This window comes from Suncus etruscus, chromosome 1, assembly GCF_024139225.1.
Source record: "Suncus etruscus isolate mSunEtr1 chromosome 1, mSunEtr1.pri.cur, whole genome shotgun sequence".
In the NCBI taxonomy this organism is placed as follows: Eukaryota; Metazoa; Chordata; class Mammalia; order Eulipotyphla; family Soricidae; genus Suncus; species Suncus etruscus.
In genome coordinates, this window is record NC_064848.1 from 159,761,057 (window position 1) to 159,786,511 (window position 25,455).

A 25,455-nucleotide genomic window follows, 5' to 3' on the forward strand; every position below is an offset into this window, starting at 1 on the left:
AATGCTTACAAAGATTTATTGGTTGCACTAGAACAACTATGATATAAATGTGCATTTCAAAATCTAGTTTCAACACTGCAAGGATAAATGATTAGAACTAGCTTGATAAAATGCCTGTCTCTAAATGGTCGATTTCAATTTTTTGGAGTGTATTTTTTCTTTATGTTTTCAACACGCTGCAAATGATCCTTGAGGATGCATGCTAATTTTATTCTCATAAAAGAATAAAGGGGCAAGAGAGACACTATCGTTCATAGGGTGATTGCCTTGTATGCTGTTCAATTTTCAGCACTGCATATGGTCCCCTGAGCCCCACCAAGAATGATCCCTGAGCACAGAGCCAGGAGTATCCCCTGAGCAGTATGGCTCCCCCTTCCACCAAAACAGAAAGGAATGAAATATAGATAAAGCAAAAGGAAAGGATTGTTAAACGGTTAAGAACAGAGGAGCTAGGGAGAGGCTCAAAGGACCCAACACAGGGAGTCCTTGGTTCCAGCTTCAATTCCAGGTGCCACATGGTTCAGAGCACCACCAGCAGCAAGCCTGAACACAGAGCAGAGAGCATCCCCTGACCATCATGGGGTGTGCCCGCCCCCCACCCCAACCAACTAGTGTGGCCTCCAAACAGAAATGAAAGACCGAAGCAAAAGCAGACCTGAAATCTGGGGCAGATGTTCTTTAAGAACATGGAATGTGTGGGTCTAACGGTGGCACATAGACTCAGCAGCCAGAGAATCATTTTTAAAGATGGGGGTGAGGTGGGTTCAGAGCTTGTCTTCATCACAGAAGGCCCCCAAAGTCCCTCTATTTCATAGTAAAGACCAGAGTTCACATGGGGGTCTCTCAGGACTGACACAAACCCAGTCCCTCACCTTCTCTCTGCCCCCACTGAGACATTTGATGCTGCCCAGCTTGAAGAGCACACACACATGCCTGCCTCCAGCTTTGAGTGCTCTCGACTCCTACATCCTACCTGCAGGAGCTCCAGATCACTGATGAAGGGTCCCTTAGCCAGAGTCCACCTCATACCCCCTAAGACACAGACTCTCTCAGCCTTCCTCTGAGTGTGACCCGCATGGCACTGCTTGTGGGCACCTAAGAAAGTAAAACTGTTCCAGCATAAAGGAGGAGGTAAGGTGAACTAAGGGACTAAATGTGCCAGAGACCAGGAGCTGGGGTTCGCCTCCCTCCAGCATGGATCAAAATGCAGGATCCCCACCCCCACAGCCCTGCCTGACAGCCCAGGGGCATTGGCTAGTCTCTAGTTCACTCCAGAGAAACCATTCTTTTTTTTTTTTTTTTTGGTTTTTGGGCCACACCTGGTAACGCTCAGGGGTTACTCCTGGCTATGTGCTCAGAAGTTGCTCCTGGCTTGGGGGACCATATGGGATGCTGGGGGATCGAACTGTGGTCCGTCCAAGGCTAGCGCAGGCAAGGCAGGCACCTTACCTCTTGCGCCACCACCCGGCCCCAAGAAACCATTCTTGACCCAGGAAGATGGAAGTGAAGGGCCAAGGCCAGAAGACATAAAAGACAAGGGTGTTTAAACAAAGTGAGTTCGTTCAGGCCCCTCCAGGAGAAGAAAAATTCAAGGCCGCTGCTGTAGGACAGAATTCCAACTTCCTTTCTAGTTGATTTGGGGGCACACCTGGCAGTACTCAGGGCTTATTCCTGTGCTGTGCTAGGAGTAGCAGGTAGGGCTATATGGTATTTAGGGATCCTATGTCATGCCAGGTTGACTGTGTGCAAAGTTAATGCCTTAATCTTTGACTTATCTTTCCAGCCCCCAAATTCCATCTTCCCCTCAGACTTAGTATCCACCTAAGAGTTAGCATCTTTTTTTTCCTTAAAAATTTTGGGGGACAAGGGAGCATATTCTGTGGTGTTCAGGATCTATTCCTGGATCTTTACTTAAGAGACCATATAGGGTCCCATGGATAGAGCCCAGGTTGTCTATGTGCAAGTCAAGCACCTTGCCTGCTCTACTATCTCTCCAGCCCAGAGAGTTGACATCTTAAATACTCTTTCTCTGTAGCTCTCTCTGTTGCAATTATTTTTCTAAGAAAGAAAGGCACAGGAAGTCAATGACTCAAACCTGGCAGGAATATGCAGTATTCTTCAGTAGCCTCAGGCATCCAACCTCTGAGGCTTGCTGAGGCATGCCTATATCCCTGGAGCCCTCCACTGCACCCCCTCATGTCCCCTCAGCCTGCTATTGCAGAGGGAATAAAATTCTCTTGATCTCACCGTGTTTTATTGGCCTCTAGAAACTCAAGGACAAGCTGATAGCAGAATGCAAACTCCTAGTCTCTGCCTTAGGGAAGATAAGGAAATTCTCTCTAAGCTATTTTGGAATTTCCTGGACATTGGAGGGCTCTGGAGATCAGGGTGGGCTGATGTAGGAGGGGTGCTGCACGTGGCCACTCAGGTCTCTGAAGGAGTGTGGGATGGGGGTGGGCAGTCACTGGGAAGCTCCCTCCATAGCCCTGCACTCAATTTCTTTCTTTTTTTTTTTCTTTTTTGGTTTTTGGGCCACACCAGGCGTTGCTCAGGAGTGACTCCTGGCTGTCTGCTCAGAAATAGCTCCTGGCAGGCACGGGGGACCATATGGGACACCGGGATTCGAACCAACCACCTTTGGTCCTGGATCGGCTGATTGCACGGCAAATGCCACTGTGCTATCTCTCCGGGCCCTGCACTCAATTTCTTGAACTTGACTCCATTCATCATTCACCTTCTATTCCTTTTTTTTGGGGGGGGGCACACCTGATGATGCTCAGGAGTTATTCCTTGCTATGCCCTCAGAAATCACTCCTGGCTTGGGGGACCATATGGTGTGATCGAGCCTCGGTCTGTCCTAGGTTAGCACGTGCAAGGCAAACGCCCTACTGCTTGGGCCACCGCTCTGGCCCCACCTTCTATTCCTTGACTACTTCTTCATTTCGATCCTCTCAGCTTGGCTGTGGACACCATTTCTCCTTGCTTAGGTGTCTCTCCATGAGACACTATTATTTTCTTAATAGGGACCACACCTGGCAGTCTGGGGAAGCCAGGAAATGCAGGGCTGAACTTGGACCTCACATGTACTCAGCCTATGTTCTACTACCTAAGCTAGAGCCTGGCTCCAACACAAGCTAGTGTGTTATGAATTCCTGCACTTCAGGGGACCCTTCCAATAAATGCAAATATTCATGAATGTGTGTGTATGCCTCCAGTTATTATACTATTATAGCTACAGTTATTACACAGGAAGTAAGGGCTGGAGAGATAGTACAGTAGTGGGTAGGGTGTTTGCCTTGCACACAACCAACTTAGGTTTGATCCCCAGTACCCTATGGTCCCTAGAACACAGCCAGGAGTAAATCATAAGCCTATCCCCCAAATAAAAATAAACAATAGAACCAGAAAAACAAAAACAAAAGCCCTCCAACCAAGACATATCTCAACACAGCAGAAACTCCAACAATAATGCTCTGAAGAGCTGCAGGCTCTGCCTGCTGAGTTCTGGGTGGAGAGGCCAGTGGTTTGGAGGCAGCTGGAAGAGGTGGGGGCAAGGGCTGGTGGAGGGTCCCAGAGAGGCAGGAGCAGAGGAAGTCAGTGTAGTGAGCATTCCACCAGCTTATCTCTGGAGCCTTCCACAGCTTGTGTAAGAAGTTGAGTCAGAGGAGCTAGAAGCAGCATACACAGGCAGACTGCTGGAACTAGATCTGGATTATGCTGAATAATCTCTTTTATTTAAGACAGCTCCAACCAACTTCAACAGCTTGAGACAAGCAAGTAGCAATGGGGTCAGCATCCTGACAGAGCCTAATCATATCATTTAAAGTCTTATGTTTATATTTGCCACAGAGAATATCTCTACAGGCAGAGTTTGCATTTTCATATGCAAGTTGTTTTACCAGATCGTTATCGCAGGCCTGTTAGCCCAGGGTGCACTTGGTGGCTTCTAAAAGACAACTAATGAACTCAGTGTAATCTTCCTGGGCACCCTGGACTATCTGGGAAATAGGTGTCAAGGGAGATCCCTTAAAGGGGACGTCCCTCCAAGCAGCCATAGCGGCGGCATGAGTGAGTCCCAGAAGGCTATTAGGGAGTCGTGATTGTTCAACCTCCATGACATAAGGGCCCACGCCACACATTTGCTCATAAATTTCTTGAGAGGAGTGTGGGGGCATAGGGTTAATATCAGCCAAGGAGAATCTGGCTCCCTACAACATAGCAGCTCACTAACCTGCTCCTTATTGCAACCTCACTGAGCGGTGAGGACAGGGGGGTGAAGGTGATGACCAGGAGAGAAAGGATCAAACCCCAACACCCACAGAAAGTGACTGGACAGGCAACTGCACTAAGGCATGGAGCCTGAATCCCTGTGGGGAGTAGAGCAGAGTCTGAGATGGAACCCAAGACTTTATCCCTAAAGAAGCAGAGGGAGCAGCTGGAAGCTGCAGAGACTCTACAATGTGGCCAACAGGGCTTTCAGAAAAGCAGAGTTGGGACCACGAGGTGAAAGTGATATTCAAGTGGGCCTGTTTTCCATAACAGAAGCCGTTTGGAAGATCCTCCGACTAAGAGAACACACTGAGTGCCAAGCCATTCATGGTATAAAAATCCAATTGTGGAAAAACCCAGGACTTATGTGCCCTCCTAGCTCATGCTGATCCACAGGCCCTTCACCCTGGCTGGGACCCTCCCTTTTAGTCACTGCCCACATCTTGCTGTTTGGGCTCCACTTTGTCTCAGGGCACTGCAGGGAAGTGCACACAGGGCAAGAGCTGAGATGTGTCTTCACTAGCCTTGTCTATGGCTGCTGGAGTCCCTCTACCTCTCATGGCTATAGCAGGATGCTGGGCATGGCGACACCGCAACCCACCCAGCTGTGTTTAGCTCCCCTTTTCCATGGACCAGCTGGTGCCCACATTACTTGACCACTGTACCTCATTTCCTCATCAGTCAGAGGGGGTGCTCACAGCCTCCACAGTGGGACTGTGTAAGGGCATGTGTTGCCAGGCAAACATCAATCTGGGGCAGCTATTGCTATAGCCTAAGCCTCCCAGTCTCACCCCATTCCACATCACACACACTCTGCCCAAACCTCAGACCTGGCAGGGCCAGCAAACTGCTGCCCCACCCTGGCCCCTGACAAGCCGGCATGGCACCCCCTGGTCATGGACCTTCCCCATATGTAAGTGGGTCAGATCCCTTTCCCCTAGTTCACCCACCCTGTTACCAGGACACCTCACCCTGTTAACCATCTGTGCCCCCCCATCACCTACTTCCCCTCCCTCAGCACCCAGGAACCCTACCTCTCTCTGCTCACTGCAGATCTTACATAGCCATAGGGGCCGCTTGTGGCCGGGGTTGACTTCGATCCCACACTTGGTGCAGACTTTCTGTAAGAAAGAGGAAAAGGGGCATGAGCAGAGGCAAAGAATGCTCCCCATGGTGTTTTTTGGCGAAAATGCTTTTGCTTCAGGCTACAGTGACAGAAAATATAAAGGGCACAAACCCTGTTGTTGGTGCTAGGCACCATGAGGAGCCCATACAGCGGCCTGTGAGGTTGCAAATACACCCCCACCATCACAGCAGTTAGGATGCATCAAGAAACTAGCTCGCTAGCACGCCCAGCTGCAGTCTTTCGACAGCTAAGAACTGGAGAGGGAGAGCCAGGTCAACAGCAGAGTGTTCCGTGTAGCCTTCACCCACGCAGCAGATGGGGCCGGGCCCTAGGAACAGGGCAGGAAGTGGTGTCTCTCAGCACAGAAGATGTACATTTGCAGAGAGCTGTGAGCAAACCTTACCTGTGTCAGACAAGGGGAGACACCTGGGAGACTGAGGTCCCAGGTGTCTCTCAGAGAAGCAAGAGGCCGTTTTACAGAGAAGCAATCTGGGGTGAAGGGGAGTTTGATAATATGCCTGAATTTATACAGCCTGCAAGCAAGGGCCTCGGTCAGACGCTAGGGCCACTCTCTCCTGTTCCATGGACCAAGTGGCCCAGAAAAAGTCACTGCTTGTCTTTCCTTCCACGGAGTCACTGAAGCTCTTAACTCGTACTGTTGTTGGTTCGGGGCCACACTTGGCTATGCTCAAGGCTGACTCCTGGCTGAGAAATTACTCCTGAAATTATTCAGGAATTACTCCTGGCAGGCTTGCAGGAACTTTTGAGGTGCCAGGGATTGAACCATGTTAGCTGCATGTATGGTAAGCATCCTACCCACTGTATGATCTCTCTGGTCCTGAAGCCCCTAATTTCTAAATACTGATCTGTGTCCCAAAATTGTGCACCACATGCTGTGGGCATCGGGCTGAGTCAGGAGGAAAGCAGGAGGCTGAAGCAGGATGTAGACTCCTGGCCATCCTAGCAGGTCTGATCAGCCACATCAACTCATCCATCTTCCACCCTGTGGGAGCTGCCTGTCCCTGCAGGGCTGGGATGCTCTCCTGCCCTGCCACTGAGGGAAGCCTCGATGACCTTCTCTGCAGGCTGTCAGCCAGAAGAAACACATCTCTGGAGGCAAAATGTCACCTATGAGGCTTCATAGAGGCGTGTTGTCTCTGCCCAATGTGGCAGAGGAGACCAGCACTGTGGGAAGGAATGGGCCAGCAGGGATGCTGAGGGAATGTTCTTGGTATAGAGCCCACAGGCAAGGAAGGGGGCACATTTCCTTTCTAGATGACAGCTTTTAGCTGCAGGAAACTCTGAGGGCCCTTCAAGCTCTTATGAGGGGCCCAGGCTTGGGCTGACGGCTGCCTTGGTTTTCGAGAGAAGAAAAGGGTTAGAGACATAATGCCAGGATGGGCCCTTCCTCTGCTTCTTTCTGCACAGGCACTACCACAACACTATGGACAGACTGTCCTCCTGGGCTATCCACATCAGACCCTCCGCACTACCCATTCTGAGTGTGGTAGGGAAGCAGGCTTAGGAAGATAAATGGGCAAATGACTCACATCTTCTCTCAGCCTCAGAAGTTCTGTCTGTGAAATGGGCCTGTGGTTTGATCCCTCCAATTGTCTTGACAGCTTACCCAAGAGCTTTGTACTTTCTTTTTTTTTTTTTTTTTTTTTTTTGGTTTTTGGGCCACACCCGGTGACGCTCAGGGGTTACTCCTGGCTATGCGCTCAGAAGTCGCTCCTGGCTTGGGGGACCATATGGGACACCGGGGGATCGAACCACGGTCCGTCCTAGGCTAGCCCAGGCAAGGCAGGCACCTTACCTCTAGCGCCACCGCCCGGCCCCTAGCTTTGTACTTTCTAAGTGCCAAAAGAACAGCAATCATGATCACGAGTCACCCTGGCTCTCTACTCTGAAGCCTACAGAATCAACCTGTATTGCCTTTTCATGGAAGAGACTAACAGTCCCTATCTGGGCCCAGAGAGAACCAGGGTTGAGGTGCTTGTCTTGTATATGGTCTACCTAGGTCTAATCTATGGCACCACCTATAGTTCCCTGAGCCCCAATGTGAAGGATCCTTGAGCACAGAGCAAGGAGTATGTCCAAACCACTGCTGGGTATGGCTCCCTCAAAAATATTCCTGAGTTCATACAGCATGCAAACAAGGGTGTAGGCCAGATTCTAGGGCCACTCTCTCCTGTTCTATAATCCTCCCTTATTATACAAATAAACAAAACTTCATATCTGGAAGCTGAGGCAATAGGTTGGGCAGGCAGGTGAACAAGGGTACCTCTCTGCACTGTAAGAGGTAAGCACAGTGGGGTGAGCAGACCTCACTCTTGGGTCTCATAGGCAGTTCCTAGCTTTGCCCAGGCTAGCCTGGGCCCAAGCCCACTTCTTCCTATTGATTACACCACCCCCTGAACTCCTGATTTCTGTCTACCCTGTGGTTTTTTATTTTTATTTTTATTTTTGGTCACACCCGACAGCACTCAGGGGTTATTCCTGGCTCTCTATGCTCAGAAATGGCTCCTGGCAGGCTTGGGAGACCATATTGGATGCCGGGATTCGAACCACCATCCTTCTGCATGCAAGGCAAATGCCTTACCTCCATGCTATCTTTCTAGCCCCTTCCTGTTTTCTTGACACCTGGAGTTGGCTCCAGGATGGGAGAGGGGAGCCCTGTGAAGTACCCCAGGCTCAGTCCCAGGCCCTCCTGCCTCACCCTTGCTGGCTTTCTGCAGGAGTGACACTGAGAGGGGCTTGCAGGGGACTATGCCTGCAGTAATAAATTTGACCTGACCGAGGAAACATCTGTGCTCTCATGGCAGGGAAAGAAAGCGTAAGAGAGGGTAGAAGGGTTTGTCCTGTCTTTTGTCTACACTCTAAGGGACACAGAATGGGAATGGACTAGGCCAACTGGGTCAAAGTCAGAGTTCAGCACTCCAAGTTATCTGGGCTGGGAAAGGAACAAACAGGTGACATGCAGCTACTGGTGAGGGTTGTGTTGGGAGAGACAGGACACAGCTGCCCCACTGGTCTCAGTCAAACCTCAGCTGTCATTGGCACAGTCAGTTCCTGCTGCTCATCCTAATACACCCAAGAGAATCTGGACCAACAAAGGGACCACATGCTCTATCCAGAGACATGCTACCACTCTATTATAGCTGGGACCAATAAGAGAGTAATGAGTCCTCACCAACCCTCCATAGCCTGGGTCATCGTTCCCAGGTTCCAGTGAATAAAATGAAGCCAGCACAGCTCAGAGGGAGGGTTGACCCATTCTGTCCAGGATGGCCGTGGGCCACAGGCACCCACTGAGCAGAGCTGCCCTGATCAGGGAGCGCTGGTGTTCCCAGCTTGGCTGATGCCTCAAGCTTCCTGAATCCTGGAATGGGGTCTGAGTGTTCAACAAAGTCCAGCTCCTGTGCACTCTTCTCAGCCCTGGCTCAGCCACTTCAGGATGCTGCCTGGGCATATGCAGCTTCCAACCCTAGATAGCACAGAGCACAGACTCAGCGACAGCTTTTAGGACAAGAGAGAACAGACAGAGCTTTCCATTTGGACCCAACCTCATCTCCTCATCTGTAAACCAATGGAAACAGGCAGACTTGGGCCCCAGTGGAAGGCTGGAGTGGGATGATTCACAGTGTGTTGGTGCCATTAGCAAAGTATGTGGCGAGCAGACATCAGCCACAGGCCCTGAGAGTGAACTGATGCTGCCAGTTCTCCAAGCCCAACCCACAGTCAGCTCTGAGCCCCACTCCCCTCAGTCCCACCAAGTAATCCCTCTCCAAGGACTTGAATTCTCAGTCACCCCCCCAAAGCCTCTGCTGTCCTCACCTGTACCCTGTTTCATACTGCCTCCGCCCTGCCCAGGAGATCTCCTGGCAGTGCCTCACTCCCATACTGGCCAGCCTCCAATCTGTTCCTGGCACCATAGCCAGAGTGATCTTTCAAGATGCAAATTTAATCAAGTGATTTCTCCTGCTCCTGCCAATGTAAAAGCCTCCAGAGGCTCCCCATGGCTCTCTAAGACCACCCCCTTTCCCATGGTGCCCGCTCAGGCTGTTGGGCCCTCAGGCTTCACTGTTCCCTCCACCACCTCATCTGTACTCTCTAAGCCCTGTTGAATTTTCTGGTTCTTGTGCTGCTTCTCTTGCCATAGGAACTTGGTACGTGAGCATTCCTGGCTGGGATGCTCTGGACCATACTCACTGCCCTACCCTAAGCATCTTTCTGATGCACCACTTCTTCCAGGAATGCTCTGCTAAACTCACCATCTAGAGCCTCCAGCATGGACAAGACTTGATCTCCTTTCTCCCACTGTCCTTTATATTATCCTTGTCAGAATGCTGTGACATCATCTCCTCCCTACCTGAAGTTGACCCCTGGGGCAGAGGCCATGTTTATTTTTGTCCATTTTTGTCTCTTGTTTGCAGTGTTGGACACAATAAATGGACAAGAAATGAAGAGGAGGGCCCGGAGAGATAGCACAGCGGCATTTGCCTTGCAAGCAGCCGATCCAGGACCAAAGGTGGTTGGTTTGAATCCCGGTGTCCCATATGGTCCCCCGTGCCTGCCAGGAGCTATTTCTGAGCAGACAGCTAGGAGTAACCCCTGAGCACCGCCAGGTGTGGCCCAAAAACAAAAACAAAAACAAAAAGTGTAAAGAGGGGCCAGCGAGGTGGCGCTAGAGGTAAGGTGTCTGCCTTGCAAGCGCTAGCCAAGGAAAGATCACGACCGCGGTTCGATCCCCCAGTGTCCCATAGGGTCCCCCCAAACCAGGGGCAATTTCTGAGCGCTTAGCCAGGAGTAACCCCTGAGCATCAAACAGGGCCCAAAAAAAAAAAACAAAAAACAAAAAAAAATGTAAAGAGCCGCATGTGGTTTGAGAGCCTCGGCTTGCCAACCATTGGTCTAGGACAGGGTCTACTCTAACCCCCATGTGATGTGATGATGCCAACCTGACTCAGTGCCTCAGCACCCCAAGCCTGTATGCTTCAGGCTATTTGGGGTCCCCTGGCTCCCTGGAGACACCTCTCCCTGCCCTTCCTTACCTCCTCCCTCACCTCCTATGCCATACATGGCCTGGGATCAGCTGATAAAATGTCTGTGATGCTGCAAGCTCTGGAGCTCAGACACTTTCCCCTGGGCAGAACCTTCACATGCTGGGGGGTGATCCCTGACCCAATCAGGTGGGACATCCTTGCTCTATGGAGGGGGCACAGTGCTAGACATGCAGACAGCATCAGAACCAGCCATCAGGGACACCCCGAAGTGGGGCCAGCAGTCAAACAGCAGCCAGCCAAGGCTTCCCAGATCACCATTTATCACACTGAGCACCTTCCGGTGCTCAGCCAGGCAAAAAAAGAATGAAATTGCACTCAGATACTCCATACGAGGAAGCCAGAGAAACACACATGGCACTGCTGGAATGAACATTGGAGACAGTTAATTTAAAAACTATTTGGTGCTGCAATTCAACAAACATTATTCAATCCTCAATGTAGAAAATGGTGAGCATGAATATGGCATGACCTTTGTTCTCCAGGTATATTCCATGGAACAAGGAGTCAATGAGCTAGCAAAACACATCTGGAAAATGGCTTTCTCTAATAAATTCGAGTTTGCTGGTGAGATGTTCTCTCATTGGGAGCTACACTGCTAATAATGTTTGGGATTGTAACAAACATCCCCCAGTGAGGAAAGAGGAGAGATGGCAACATAAGAACAATGGGACACACACATGCATATGTATACTAACACACTCACACATGAGAACTCAAACAAACACACATCCACACGTGGATATTCACATAAGTATGTGCATGCACCTGTGCACAAGTATGTTGTGCTATATGGGTGTATATATGAACACACCCACTTACACTTGCATGCACACTGATATAAGCATACAGAGCATACATATGAGCACAGGGCCACACACATGCTCCTATTCATAGGTGCACACACAAATCAGGACACATGCAATACAAGAACTTGTGTGTGCATGTGAAGACAGATATGCACTTGTACACACTAACGCAGGTGCGCACACAGGCATACATTCACACACACATACACTCACACATGTCCACACAGGCATACATGCTCATGCCCACATGGACACAAAGGCACAAACATACAAAGCCACATAAAGTATACTTCACACCACGCTATGTCTTCGATGCTAGAAATCAAATCTTTAGCGGGAAAACATCCAACTGTATTTTAGAGAAAGTGAAACAGCAATAAAAATGATAATGTAGAGGTATAGCAGATAAGGCATTTATTTGCACTGTATGTGGTTGAGCCAAGTTTGATCCCCAGAATCCCATATGGTCCCCCAAGCCTACCAGAAATAATTTCTGAATGCAGAGCCAGGAGTAAACCCTAAGCACTGCTGGGTGTGGCCCCAAAACAACAAAATGATACTCTTGGCCAGAGAGAGAGAGAGAGAGGAGAGAGAGAGAGAGAGAGAGAGAGAGAGAGAGAGAGAGAGAGAGAGAGAGAGAGAGAGAGAGAGAGCTTCAGAGCAAATGCCTGCAAGTGTGGGTCCTGGGTTCTACCCTGGCACGAAGCAATTCCCTGGAGCATTGCTGGGGTTAGTACCACCAGACATGCAGGCTGGACTCTTGCTGGTAGAGGCCCCTATTTAAAGAAATGATGATGCAAGCAGAAAAAGTAAAAACAGTCCAAAGCAAGTTGTATATATACTGAAATGGAGCAATAGTCACAATAAATTAAGTTTAAGGAGTCTGTTATAAACAGTATGCATAAAAAGATTCTTAACCATATACATATGCATATGTGCCTGTCTCTATTTAGAAGTTGATATATGCATAGAAAAATGTCTAGAAGGATATCGGCCAAGATGTAAATCACATTGTGCTGAGTTAAAAATCTATTTCAAATGGATAAACAGAATTCCTATTTAAAGGAAGCCTGTGCTACATACTTTGGGGAATCACTTGCCTCCCTTCAAGTCTAGATGAATTAAAGAAGCAGGAAACATCTGTGCAGACAGGCAGGCACCAAGACTTTCTGGCTGTGACTCAACTGCTCTACCCCAGTCCCTTCTCCACAGGACACCCAGTTGACAGGCCCCTCGGCTCACCTTCTCAGCCCTTCCTATTGCCAGGCTAGGCCTTACCAGTCCCCAAAAGGCCAGGATTAGGAATAGCCCTGTTGCCACAGATTCTGTGCCTGAACCCAGATCCCACTGTCAAGCAACTTGAAATAGTTGAGCTACAGGTAAAAAATATTTATAGGCAGAGGATTCTCATCAGCAGCAGAGAGGAGGTCTGAGTCCCAAAGAAACAAGTCATGCAGAAACAGAAGGAAGTTCATATATAGGCACTAGGCATGTGTGGGGCACCAGGGGCAATGTCTTGTCCTGGTACAACATACCAAGATGGGGCTTTCCTGAGGGAGGGGTGACAACCTTCTGTGTAAATGCAGGCCAGCAGAATAGAGCCTCAGTCTAACCTACTTGGGGTGCAGACTCAGAAATGCAGGTGTTGAGGGATCATGTGTGCATGATTGGGAGAGACAAAGACAACACCCCACAGGGTAGGAGGACACAGCCCAGGAGGGCTCCCAACTATTGGGTGGGGTGAGTCCTTGCTCGCATATGTGTGGTCCTTCACACAGGTGTGTGAGTGTGCTTGCGCCCTACCCCATACATGTGTGCCTACCCTGCTAGCAGAAGGCTCAAAGCCTCAGGATAACCTACAGCACAAGAAAGTCATTGGCACCAACTCCTTGTTCACTTCTGGAAACAGAAATCATGATTTCTGGATTTCAAATGACAACTGGAAACAAAGGAAGGAGGCCTCCATGAGCATGAAAAGGGGGCATGGCATGGACACAGCAGCATGTGGTCTGGATGCATGGGGAGGACAATCTAGGCAGGGGCACTCTGCTGGCCCCGCTCAAAAATCTCAGAGAAACTCAGGGCTCTCCTGAGGCTAGGTGCAGTGACACACCAGGGTGCTGTTTCTCCCCAGGTGGGTAGAGGACCAGCCATCTGCATGCATGAAACTTGCCTTCCTCTGAGAATAGTTCTAGTGGGTTCTGACATGATGGCCCTGGTATCTCCTGGCCCAACCCAAACCATGCAGCTAGGGAAGAAGCACAGCTATGATGTTCACTGAGGGCAGATAGAGACATCCCAATGTAGGTCCTCCAGGCTGAGCAGGTGCTCACAACTGCCTCCCCCCACATGGTTTGGCAAGGCCTTTGGGACTAGAAAATCCTGAGTCCTCATGATTCCTTATCATCACACACACCCTCCAAAACAACACACACACACACACACACACACACACACACACACACACACACACACACACACACACACACACACACACACACACACACACACACACACCAGCCCGGGCGCCTGGAATTAAGTCATGGCTGACCACCTCATGTCCCCTAGACACAGGTCCACAGAGCTTCATGCAAACCACAAGTGACACACAGGACTGTTGTCTCCCAGGACACTGTATCATACAGCCAGCATCTCTATGATGCTTCACTAGGCTGGCAGGGTTGTGGGTGAGGATGCCCTGGAAGGGGTAGATGGAGGATGGGTGATATTGGTCTTGCTTCTAGTCACCTGGTTATGCAGAATCATAGCTCCTCAAGTTGATATCAGATTTATCTGCTATCATTTATTGAGTACTTGCTCTGTCCTTAGGATCTCACTCATGCCCCACACTCCAAACAAGATCATTCCTGCATTTCATCTTGTTCATTTCACAGGGGCCCTGCAAAGGAGACCTTACAATCTGAACACTATGGATGAGGAATCTTCTGAGATGTGGGACGGCTCAGGCAAGTTCATGCACCTGGAGAAGGGGAAGCGGAGAGGGACCTGAGTGTGATCTCTTCTTTTTATTTGCTCTGCTTTGATTTGGAACAACACCTGGCAGGGATTCTCCTAGCTTGCAAGGTTCTGGGGAACCCTGAGAATGCCAGGGATGGAACTTTGACCTTCGGCACACAAAGCCTATTCTCCAGTCCCTTGAATGATGGTTACAGGATAGCAGCAGTCAGAAGGGAGATGCAGCTCACTTTCTGAAATAAACAAACATGATCCTGGGAGCTGAACACCCCAGACACAGTCCATTCCCTCCTCCCCCTGCTTGGCCTGGGTTGCATAACCAACCTCTGCTTTCTGAAAGCCCTGGGCCAGAGCCTCCCACGGATCTCTCCCCCCAGGTCTGGCTGTGCCTGCCAGTGCCCTGCCAAAGGCTGTACAAAGCCCAGAGCCACGACCCAGAGAGGCTGGGTCATGGTGGGGCTTTACTTTCCTTTCAGTCCTACCAGGGCCTTCCCCTCTCATCTGAGAGCTCCAGTACACTCTGGCTCTAAAATTCTCTGTTCTAGGCCCTGAGCCCAAAGACATTACCATCTGAAAGGGCCACTTGGGGGCTAGAGCCATAGTACAGCAGGTAGGGTGCCTGCCACGCATGAGGCTGCCCCAGGTTTGATCCCCTAGGACTCCATATGGTCCCCTGAGTACTGCCAGGAGTGATCCCTGAGCACAAAGCCAAGTGCAAGCCAGGAACACCACTGAATTTGACTTAAAAAAAATAAATAAAAAAATAAAAGGTCTTCTGGGAGCTGAGAGATAGTGCAGGAGTTAAAGGGCTTGTTTTGCATGCAGCTGATTCTGGTTTGATCCCCTGACCCGCCGGGAGTGACCCCTGAACACAAAGCCATCAGTAGCCTCTGAGTATTGCTTGGTGTGAGTCCAAGTCCTAAATTAAAAAAAAATAAGGATGGGGTCAGAGTGATAATATAGCAGGTAGGGCACTTCCTACCTGGGTTTGATCCTCCAAACCCACCAGAAATGATCCCTGAGCAGAGCCAGGAATAACCCATGAGGAGTGACTCCCCCTCAAAACAAAACACCCCCCCATAAAGTGACGAAAACTCTCTTGCCCACCCCCAGCGTCCCCTTCCCTGGAACCAGGTCAGCAGTGACTAAAGCTACTCCATCAAGCACAGCCCTGGCCACGGTGCTGCCACTAGGGCATGCACCAGAGCAAGGCAGCTGGGGGGGGGGGGGTGTACTGGCATTAGAGTATACCCAGGGGTCCCTGGCAGCCTGAGGGGCAGGGACCAGAAAACAGATGCACAGATAGGAAAGACCTTTTCTAGGGTCTTTACCTGACCTACCAAGCCAGCCTCCCGCATGCTATTCTAGGTGCTTACATGTCTCTGGCTGGCTGGGTCCTATGCTTACATCTTTTGAGTCCTGAGTTCTGAGTCCTCAGAACATCGAAGGCCCCTTCCTTGATTCCTCCTCCTCCTGCCCCAAAATCTGGTTCCCCATCTTCCCATTCCCAGCAGTGGGTTCACATCTCCAGAGATGAAACTGTTCTTGGTCCTTCCATGACCACAGTGCCCCAGCCTCTGTTACATGGAGAAAAAGGATGTTTAATCCCCATGCAGAGAGGGTGGGATTGAGTGACCAGCTCAAGTGCCATAATGTTGGGGTTCAGAAGCTCCCATTTGGATGCTTAGGGGAACTTTTTCATAAGGAAGAGACATAGTCATCTGAGTTCCAGAGAAATCACCTTTGGCCAGAACATGCATTTGATCACTCCCCAGGTCAATCCATGCTCCATATTCTTTGAGGTTTCATATTCTTTCACTTTCAGACACTTGTGGGCACAGTGGATTCCAGGCTCTAGTTGGGTCTGGGGGGACAGCAAGGGGGAGGGGAAGGAAGGACTCTGGGGATATAACCGGACCAGAGGATCAACAATGGAGGTTATTCAAGTGGAGGTGAGGGGCGGGAGCAGCATTCAGCTCTGGGCACCCTGTCAAAAAGCTGAGACCCAATCAATTAGATGAGACTGGGACATGCTGGGAGAGATGGTATTACACAGATGAGGTGGGCCAGTAGGAGATGCTGCTAAAGCTTTGGGGTGGGGAGGAGAGAACTCAAAGGAAGGACATGAGGAGATCAATGACTATAAATAAAAATCTGGTTGTCCCTTGACGGATTCTGTTACTCTACCCATGCAAGGGAAGGAATGTTCCAGGGGGACCCAGTGATTTGCCTCACTCTTGAGGCAGCTCCGGACCCATGTGTGCTTGGTTCTGGGTAGGTGCCCAATAATCACTGGCATAGAATAAAAGCAGAAAGTAGACTGACCCCAGGAAGCTCCAACCTTCTCTGTAGGAAGACCAGCCAAGAAAGGCTACAGTGAGCAGGGCTTGGCAGTGATTGGATAGGCATGAAAACACAGGTGGTATCTCAGTGCTGCCTCTGCAAGTTTGGTGAGAAGCAGAATTGAAGCAGAGGATGCTCAGAAGTGTACAGGGTGCTTTGGAGAATTGACCACTTAGCACAGCAGCTGGTTTCAGGAAGGGCACAAGAGGCCAGGATCAAGGGAGGAAGGAGGGGACCCAGAGAACACTGCAGCATCTGAGCTGGACACCACCCTGCTGTCCAATAAACTGGAGTTGCAGGGTCAGATGGCAGAGGGCAAGGGCTGGTGACAGTTTGGGGAGCCTGGAGAAGGCCAGACCAAGATGCAGCAAAAGCCAAGTCAGCACAGAGCTCCCCACCAATGCCAGAAAAACCCACACATCCCAACCCAGAGGGGGCACTCATCCTCTCAGTCACCCCAATTTCCCAGGAGAAGCTGCGCTCCCTAGTTCTCTAGATCACTGCTGTGGGACCCCTTCCCCACACTCCTCCAGCCCTTCAGACTCAGGAAATAGACTCAATATCTGGAAATGGCTATCTGGCAACATATTCCTCATGTGAGAAAAATAGCAAGAAAGATGAGTAACCTGGGGCTTCTCACAGCACTCATATCTGCAGGCCCCAAGTTCTAAAAATCATGGACACGTCTGGGTCAGCAGGTGAGGCTGATCCTCAGTTCTCAGCCCACCCAGTCTCAGCTCTTGGGCTCTGCTGCTAAAGGCCCAGGTAGTAGAGGGAGGGCCCTGGACACCATGAAACTGTGCTTGGATTTCCACCTGCAGTGGGGACAACAGAAGAATTCCATGAGAAGGGAGGAGCAGATGGGTCCGAGCCCTACCTTGACCCAGTGGAATGAGCAGTGGAATCAAGACTGAGCTGGGAAGGGGGAAGACCATACCCCTGGCAGGAAGATCAGAGCCTAGTGCTGAGGGAACTGCACAGAGACCCTTCGGTTCACCTCTTGCTTCCACAAATACTCCAGTCTGAGCCCAAAGTTCCCACCAGGCAGATATGGTTGGGGTAAAAGAGTCTCTAACAGATTCTGAGCCTTAGTTTCTCCATCTATAAGGCTGGGTTGTTTCTCCCACAGAAGGCCAGAGTGAGGACAGTCTGTGGGGAGAAGCTGAGTCGGTGAATGTCTCTGAGGAAGCTCAGTGAGGAACTGGCTGCTCTTCTCCCTGACTCTCCTCCCAGCCTTGGAGCCCTACCAGAGGTGCAGACAGTAGGGAGGGAGGCTCTGGTCAGGATGCTGACAGAACCACACTGAGAGATGCAGGAGGAAAACAGGGGCGGTCTGAGGGCAAGGCAGCATCACGGCCTGGGGAAATGTGGCAGTTGGCAGGGCGCAGCCGGCAGGAGCCACTCCAGGAACCGGAAATGTCATTATCTCTCATTTACCCCAGCAGAGGACGAGAGCCTGCACAAATTAGCGCTGCCAGTAACAGCCGCTAAACAGATTTGCCCATGCTACTTCCTGGGGCTGTGCTTGCTTCAGGCTGCACTGCTAGACCCTCAGGGCAGAGCTGTGGAGCTGGAGGTGGATGGCCCTGCGGTGGCAGATAGGGTCTCCATCGTGACTGGTTCCTTCTCATTAAGTCGACAGAGGCATGTGCATGTTTACAGGGATGCAGGCCCAGAACTAACAACCAGAGCCTGATGGGTTCCATGTGCTCAGCCACTGCCCAGCATGTGGGGGATGTGGACATTAGGTAAGGCTCCCTCAGGGGCATGGACTGGGCACCACACCTCACCATGGAAGATCAGCTCCAGAGGCTCCAATGCTTCTCCAGTGTTGAAGGCACTTAGTCAACCCCCTTTTGGGTGGGTCTCCTACCTGACTTTAGCTCTTACTTCCCAAGGGTATGTGGACACGAGCCAATGGGCAGTAGAGATAATCGCAAGGTTCCTGTAATCATGAGTGGTTCATGACTTTGACCCTCAGTTCCTCCAGTTAGAAAATGGGCACAATTACAGCTCTCACCTACAGGCCCTGGGGAAATGGGATGGCAGAGAGCATCACAGACTGGGGGAGACAGAGGGGCTCTGGGAAGGGAGCACGTGGGACACTCTTGCACATGGTTCAATCCAAGTCTGAGCCTGGGGATGGGAAGCGCACCTTGGGCGAGGGTGGTGGGGAGGTTGTTTTTGGGTTTGGGGCCCTACCTGGAGATGCTTGGGACTTATACCTGGCTCTGAACTCAGCTAAATTCCTAGAAGGCTCAGGGGACCATATGGGATTCTGGGGATCTAACAGGCTGACCACATGCAAGGTAAGTGCCCTTTCCATTGTACTATCTCTCTGACCCCCTGCTGGGGTTTTAAAGCCTTGTTCTGGAGGCACCCAGAAATGAACCTAAAGCTGCGCTGGCCCATGAACTCCTATCTGCAGGGGCTGATGTAGGCCCTGAGTAGAAGCTTCTGGGCACTGCTGGAGTAAGATTGAGCCTGAGATTCTAAGAAAAAACTGCTGGGAAGGTCAAGAGAAGCCTCCTTCAGCCTTTCCTCCTGCAGGAAAGGACAAGAGACCTGGTCCAAGGCAGCACAAGGAGTCCTCTGAGTAGAGGAGTCACACCCTGCAGGGAAGAAGGGGCTTCTCATAGGCCCTCACCCCACATACTATACCTCTGAGGCCAGGGCTCAATGCTCCCACTGGGGTCTGTGGGAGATGTGTGGAGCAGAGGAATATGTGGGGACAATGAGCTGAGGCGTCTGTGAGGGACAGTGTGAGCTGAGAGAAATCAGAGGCCTATGTATGTGCGTGTACATGAAGGGTGTAGTATATGCAGTGTGTGTGTGTGAGATGTGCGTGTGTGTATGAAGGGTGTGGTGTGTGTGTAATCTCCGTGAATATATATTTAAGGTTTGAGGTGGGATGTGTGTGATGTGGTGTGTGTAATGTATGCATGCACATGTATGTGAGGTGTGTCTGTGTGTTTATGGTACAGGAGAAATGGAAGGACAAGGAGAGACAGGAGGGAAGAAGCCAGGCCTAGGGCGAGACCTTAGAGCAGTACCCCCATGCTGGTTTTGAAGGAACATGGTTACTGCCAGCTCACCTCTGCCTCTATTAAGTGATAACCAACTTCGGCAGCAACCTCACACTTCCCCAAAGTTTAGGGATAGGGTAGAAATCAGGTTTCTGGGGGGCCCCTTCCTGCCATCCTGAGAAAGAGACCCCTGGTTCCTAAAAAGCACTGATCCATGGTGGGGTGGGAGTGAGTCCTTTGTGCTCCCCAAGTAGGACAGAAACTGCTGCTTCCCTTGCACATACACCTGTGTGCCCCCACATCATGACGCCAAACAGGACCTGGGCAGGTTCTCTCCCAGCCCTGCACAGCTCCCCAATGTTGTTTAGCCTGGTGCTCAACAAACAGAAGACTGGCTGACTCAGACCCAAGCAATTAGGAGAGCCAGGCCTCTCTAATTAAGCAGGGGAAAGAGGTGGGCTAGGCCCACAGGCTCCAGTACAGAGGGGATGCTGCCTATAGGCCAGCCATGCTGGATTCTGTCCACACACCCATTAGCCGCAGCAGTTGGGTGTTAGGGACATCCCCTGGAGGGCAGCTCTGGAGAAGCAGCTCCCCAGGCCTGGATACAAACACTTCCCCATCTGGGATCTGCCCATCCCTTCTCTATACCTGCACCAGGGCTGCTGGCCACTTGCAAAGGATGAAAACACCCAGGGAAGTAACCCAGGATCTGTGAGCAGCAGAGGGGGCCTAAGTCTTCTATGTCTCCCATGTCTTCCCGTGTCACCTATCAGTCCCCTACCTTAAAGCTGCCTCCCAATGATCATCTACAAATGAAAAAAAAAAAAAATGCAAGAGGTCTCCCGCTGAGGACCATGGCCTCGAGGTGGCCTGAATAGAGGCAAACAACGAACCTTAATGAGATGCTTCTTTCTCTTCCAGACTCCAGAGAGAGGGCTAAGACCTCATAGGGGTTCCAAGGCAGAGTGTGAGTCTTCCCGAATGACCTTCACTTGGCAGAGTGACTTCTCTGATCACTTCTGAGGGCAGAGGTGGGCCAATAAGCATGCCCACTCTGCTCAATTTCAGCATGGCCCTCAAATTCTCCCTCATAATGAGTACCCCAAGAGATCATCTCTGCCTGGTTCTTCCCAGTCTTGTTCTAAGTCAGATGTTGGATCCTTTTTTCTCTCTCTCTGGCCCGAATCCTCACCATCAGGTGCCTGTAGGGGCCCTCAGGCTCTTTCTGTTGCCCCTCTCCTCATGCAGAAACCGGGCCAGCTTCAGAAACTTGCTCTCCCTCTAGGCAGCCCTCCTGCTGACTCTCAGTCCTGAGCATCATGGTACAACCATCTGCCCAGCCTAACCATCAGCTCCAGAGAGGAGTGCTGTCTGGACATGGTTCTATTTGGATTCTCCTGATCTAGAATGAGTCACCACAGGCTGATAAGTGATGGTTCAATCCCTCAGAGGAACTTGTACAAAACTGAAGGAGTTACCTGCCACTCATGACAGCCAATGCTGGAGTCTTTCACATACTCTGAAAAATGTGAAACCAATATGGGTACTCAATAAGATCAGGAGTGAGGTAGGGTTGGGGAGGGGCATGACTGAACCATATTCCCTCAAAGGGCACAGATTGAAGCCCTTATCCAATGAAAAAATAGACTGGGGAGGACACCTTATTTTTTGGGGGGGGGGGCACAGCCAGTGATGCTCAGGGGTTACTCCTGGCTATGAGCTCAGAAATCGCTCCTGGCTTGGAGGACCATATGAGACGCCTGGGGATTGAACCGTGGTCCATCCTAGGTTAGCAAGTAGCAAGGCAAACACTTTGCTCCGGCCTCATGGGGAGGGCAATTTTTTGAGTTAGTGTTGATGAGGTCAGAAAGGGTGTCCCTGATTCTTAGGACTGGTGACCTAAGAAGAGGAATTGAGGATTTGGGTTGTGGCAAAGAGGAGAGCTTGCTTGCTTGTGTGAGGTCCTGGGCTTGACTTTCCATCACTAAAAAAAAAAAGAGGAAAAGAGTTGGGAGCTCTCTCACGGCCATGTAAGGACACGGGAAGGGCCACAGTGAAACACATTCTCCTCAAGAATGGAAGGGGACGACACTCAAGGATGGCTTTCCCAGCCCTGGACTGCTCAGAAATCAGGTTCTATTGCTGATGCACTTGGTTGGTTGTGTTTGGGTATGCCAGCCACGCTGACTAATCCAGGGAATGTCACTAAACCTCTGCAGTCCATCCCCCTCTTCTGTGACATGTGGGCAGATGGAACAGTCAGGCCCGAGAGAAGGGGATTCATAACAACAGTGGTAAGAAAAGCAGCAGCAGTGCTCTTGGACTGAGTTGGCAATGGATCAACTCTGCCTACAGCACACAGCTAGGCTCTCACTTCCATTCTGCATCTTCCCTCACTCCACCCACCACACACACACACCCCATTTGCCAGACAACAGGGTTAGGAATGGAACTCGGCCTCAAACACTGGAGGCAAACACTCTTCCTCCTGAGCTACAGGCCTGGCCTGAGCCTGAGAATTTGGTCTCTTCGGTTCATGGGTGACCACACCCTATAACTGGGCCTGCACACACAGACCCTCTAACCTCACAAAGACGGACAAGTGGGTGGACCATCTTTTCAGGACAGACGATGACCCTCCCTTCCAAAAACCCATTTGCAGGCTGGGTCCCAGCCAGCAACCTGGCCTCCTGCATTCCCCCAGGAAAAAGCTCTCCCAGCAGCTCTCAGCTGCCCTCTCACCCCCAAAACCAAATCCCAGTCCTCAGCCTCTGGCAAGAGGAGAGCGATTTACAGTGATTTGTAGCGGCAATGCCCTCCGGCCTAGCTCTTCTCCAGTTGCCACAAGGTGGGGGTGGCAGGAGGGTCTGGAGGAACTGCTGGCTGCCCCCCTCCAGCTGAAGTCTTCCCTTGGGCTAGCTGCTGTTGCCTAGGCAATGGCTCTTCAAGAAGCAGCTAATGTTAACCCTTAAGCAACCATAGGCAGCATCCTGCCTCTGCAGCAAAGGCTCTAGGTATCTCCAGAAGGAAGTAAAGCTCTGGCTACTTTCAGGCCCCAAAGTCCAATAGACATTTATAGCACTAGTGAAGCTAAGGGCCAGAAGCAAGAGACAGGTTGCAGTGTCATTCTCCCAGGCAGAAATCAAATACAACCACACTGCCCAGGTGCTTGGGGGTAGATACATGAGGTCTGGTGTGTGCTGATATTCTATCAGGGCCAAGAAGGACTTCCCAAGAAACTCTCTGCAGGGCCCCTGCTACCACTGAGCACCTTACCAGGGAATCAACATCCTCAGCCCACTTTGTCTCCCATAACAGAGGAAGGGAGGGAAAGACCCTAGTGGAAATCTAGGCTCCCACTCAGGCCTCAAACAGCTCTCTGTCCTTTGGCATCTTGTTCTTTCATCCAGATTTTAAATGCCCTTGAAAATACCATTGTGCATGGGGCTGGAGCGATAGTACAGTGGTAGGGTGTTTTGCCTTGCATGCGGCTGATCCAGGATGAACCTGAGTTCAATCTCTGGCATCCCATATGGTCCCCAAAGCCAGGAGCATAGTCAGAAGTAACCCCTGAGTGTCACTGGGTGTGGCCCCCCCCAAAAAATACCATTGTGCAGACTGCCGGTGGGCTTTGTGTGGCCAAGTCCATGAAAGTTTACCTCTTTGACATCATGTATTTCGTCCTCTGTTCTCACACCCACCTCATCTCCATTTCTCCCCAAATTCAGTATTTCCTGAAATCTTCTTACTTCCTTGATCATTACTTTTCCCTCATCTAAAGTAGTCTCTAGAAAGAAGCTTTCTCCTCTGTCTTTCTCACCAGAATAACTCCAGGTTTAAAAGATAGGCTGGTGGTGGAAGTCACTTAGAGGTAGGATCCAGGAGAATCAGCATAGAATCCAAAAGGAGGAATATACGTACGGCCTCTGTTTAAGTCTGGTAAAGGAAGACCTGTGATGCTAAATAATCCTGAGGCACATTCTTCTTTGGCCAACAAGGAGAACAAAGGCAACAGAAATTCCAGAGGGAAACAAGTTAATTAAAAAGGTCCTGGACTCAGTATGAAGCAATTTACTAAGTGGCACAATTTAGAACCATCAGTATAAGGAGAAAGTCTATTTGACCTTGTAAATTCCTTCCTTCTTTCCCTTTGTCCCTCACTCCTTCCCTCCCTCCCTGAGATACATTCTAGGCCCCACTATAAAGATTCTTTTGGGCTGAATGGCCAAGGATGGAAAGAATATAACTATCGAACAGGAAGAACAATCCTAGCATCCTACATAGTCCTGAGGAAATTATACTTGATGACAGCTAATAACATTTACTGAGTAGTTACCATGCCAGATAAAGTTTAATAACTTTGTAGATACTATTGGATACTCATAACTCTCCAAGAGCACAAATTATCATTCTTTGTAGACTATGGGTGTGGCCAACAAGGTTTGATAGGCTAAATGTACAGTTAGTAGAAGAGCCAAATTCATACTCTGGGTCTCCTGCTACCCAGAGCTGGCCCTAGAGGCAGGCCCTCTGACATCTAGGTACCAATCCTTCTTTCCAAGAAGGGTAGGGTACCACATACACAACTGTGCATGCAGAGATAGATGAACACACACACACACACACACACACACACACACACACACAGCCCCAGGACTGGTCCAGACTGGGTGGGAGCTGATGTGGACCAACGTCTTACCTTCCTGCAGTCCCTGCAGAACACTGACGCGCTGCCCAGGAAGCCCAGCACCTCCCCGCAGAGCAGGCACTGAGACAGGCCATTCCCCATGGCGTTGCGTCGCATGGTCTCCAGCCGTTCCACCAGTCGCCTGTGCCACAGGACCCAAAATCAGATGAGGCAGACAGATGGACAGAGGCTCCATCCTGGCACCTCCCAAGCACATCTGCCACAGGCCTGCTTGCTCCTCCTTTCCTTGGCTAACTGCTAATTGTTCCGTTCCTGCACCTGCTATTTAGTGAGTGTCTAAAGTGCCAGACCCTGTTAATACAGTGACCCTTTCATGGAGAGACATGGCTCCCACTCTCAAGGAACTGACATTAAATAAAGACAAAAGTCCCCCAATCATTTCAGGGCTGGAGAAATATACAGGGGTTAAGATACTTGCCTTCCAATCAACCAGGGTTCAATCCTAGGCAACTACACATGGGCCCAAGCCTCTCTGGGAGTGATCCCTGAGCACAGAGCCATGAGAAAGCCCTGAGAACAGTCAGGTGTGCCCCTCTTCATAGAAGCAAACCAATAGAATAAGTAAACAGGCAAACTGTTAAAAGAGAAATAAATGAAGGAAAGGTAGGAAGATGGAAACCTGAGAAGAGTTAAGTGAAGATGATAAGTGAAGATAAGTGAAGACCAGGCAATATTCAGCCAACTAGTCTGAAGATGAGGGCCAGTTTGATGGAGGTCAGTACAGGACTTCCTGAGAATCTCCAATGACAGGGCCGGCCTGTGTAGAGCTAGGGGTGTGCATTCTAAGCAGTAGGTATAGCAGGTGAAGGCAGTGCTGGGCACGGAAGGCAGAGCAATGCCTCATGAGCGCAGGGAGCCTCAGAAGGAGGCAGGAGGCAGTGCCCTGAGGGGACCTTATATGTTTTTTTCAGGCTAGTAATCAAATTTGGATGACTTTCAATGATTTTGGGGAAGCCACTGGAGAGTTTTTAGGAGAGGAGTGATTTGATCTCAATGACAGTTTCAAAAGCTCCCTCTAGCTGCATGGGGGGAACTGGGATGTTGGGGCAAATGGAGGTAAGAGGCTGGGAAACAGGGGATGCAGGGTAGGGAGGGGAGCAGAGACATAGTAGGGCATTTCAGAGGGAGTGTC

At 50.5% G+C, this 25,455-nt stretch overlaps 1 protein-coding gene across 1 annotated transcript in view; it reads right to left on the minus strand.

Moving 5' to 3' along the window:
* Positions 1–25,455, minus strand: part of RPH3AL (rabphilin 3A like (without C2 domains)) — a 126,350-nt gene that overhangs the window by 27,816 nt on the left and 73,079 nt on the right. The window contains exons 4-5 of the mRNA XM_049788102.1: positions 24,315–24,444; positions 5,304–5,390 (exon numbers count right to left, since the gene is read on the minus strand). Coding sequence (XP_049644059.1) covers positions 5,304–5,390; positions 24,315–24,444 — 217 coding nt within the window. The remainder of the gene's footprint in view (positions 1–5,303; positions 5,391–24,314; positions 24,445–25,455) is intronic.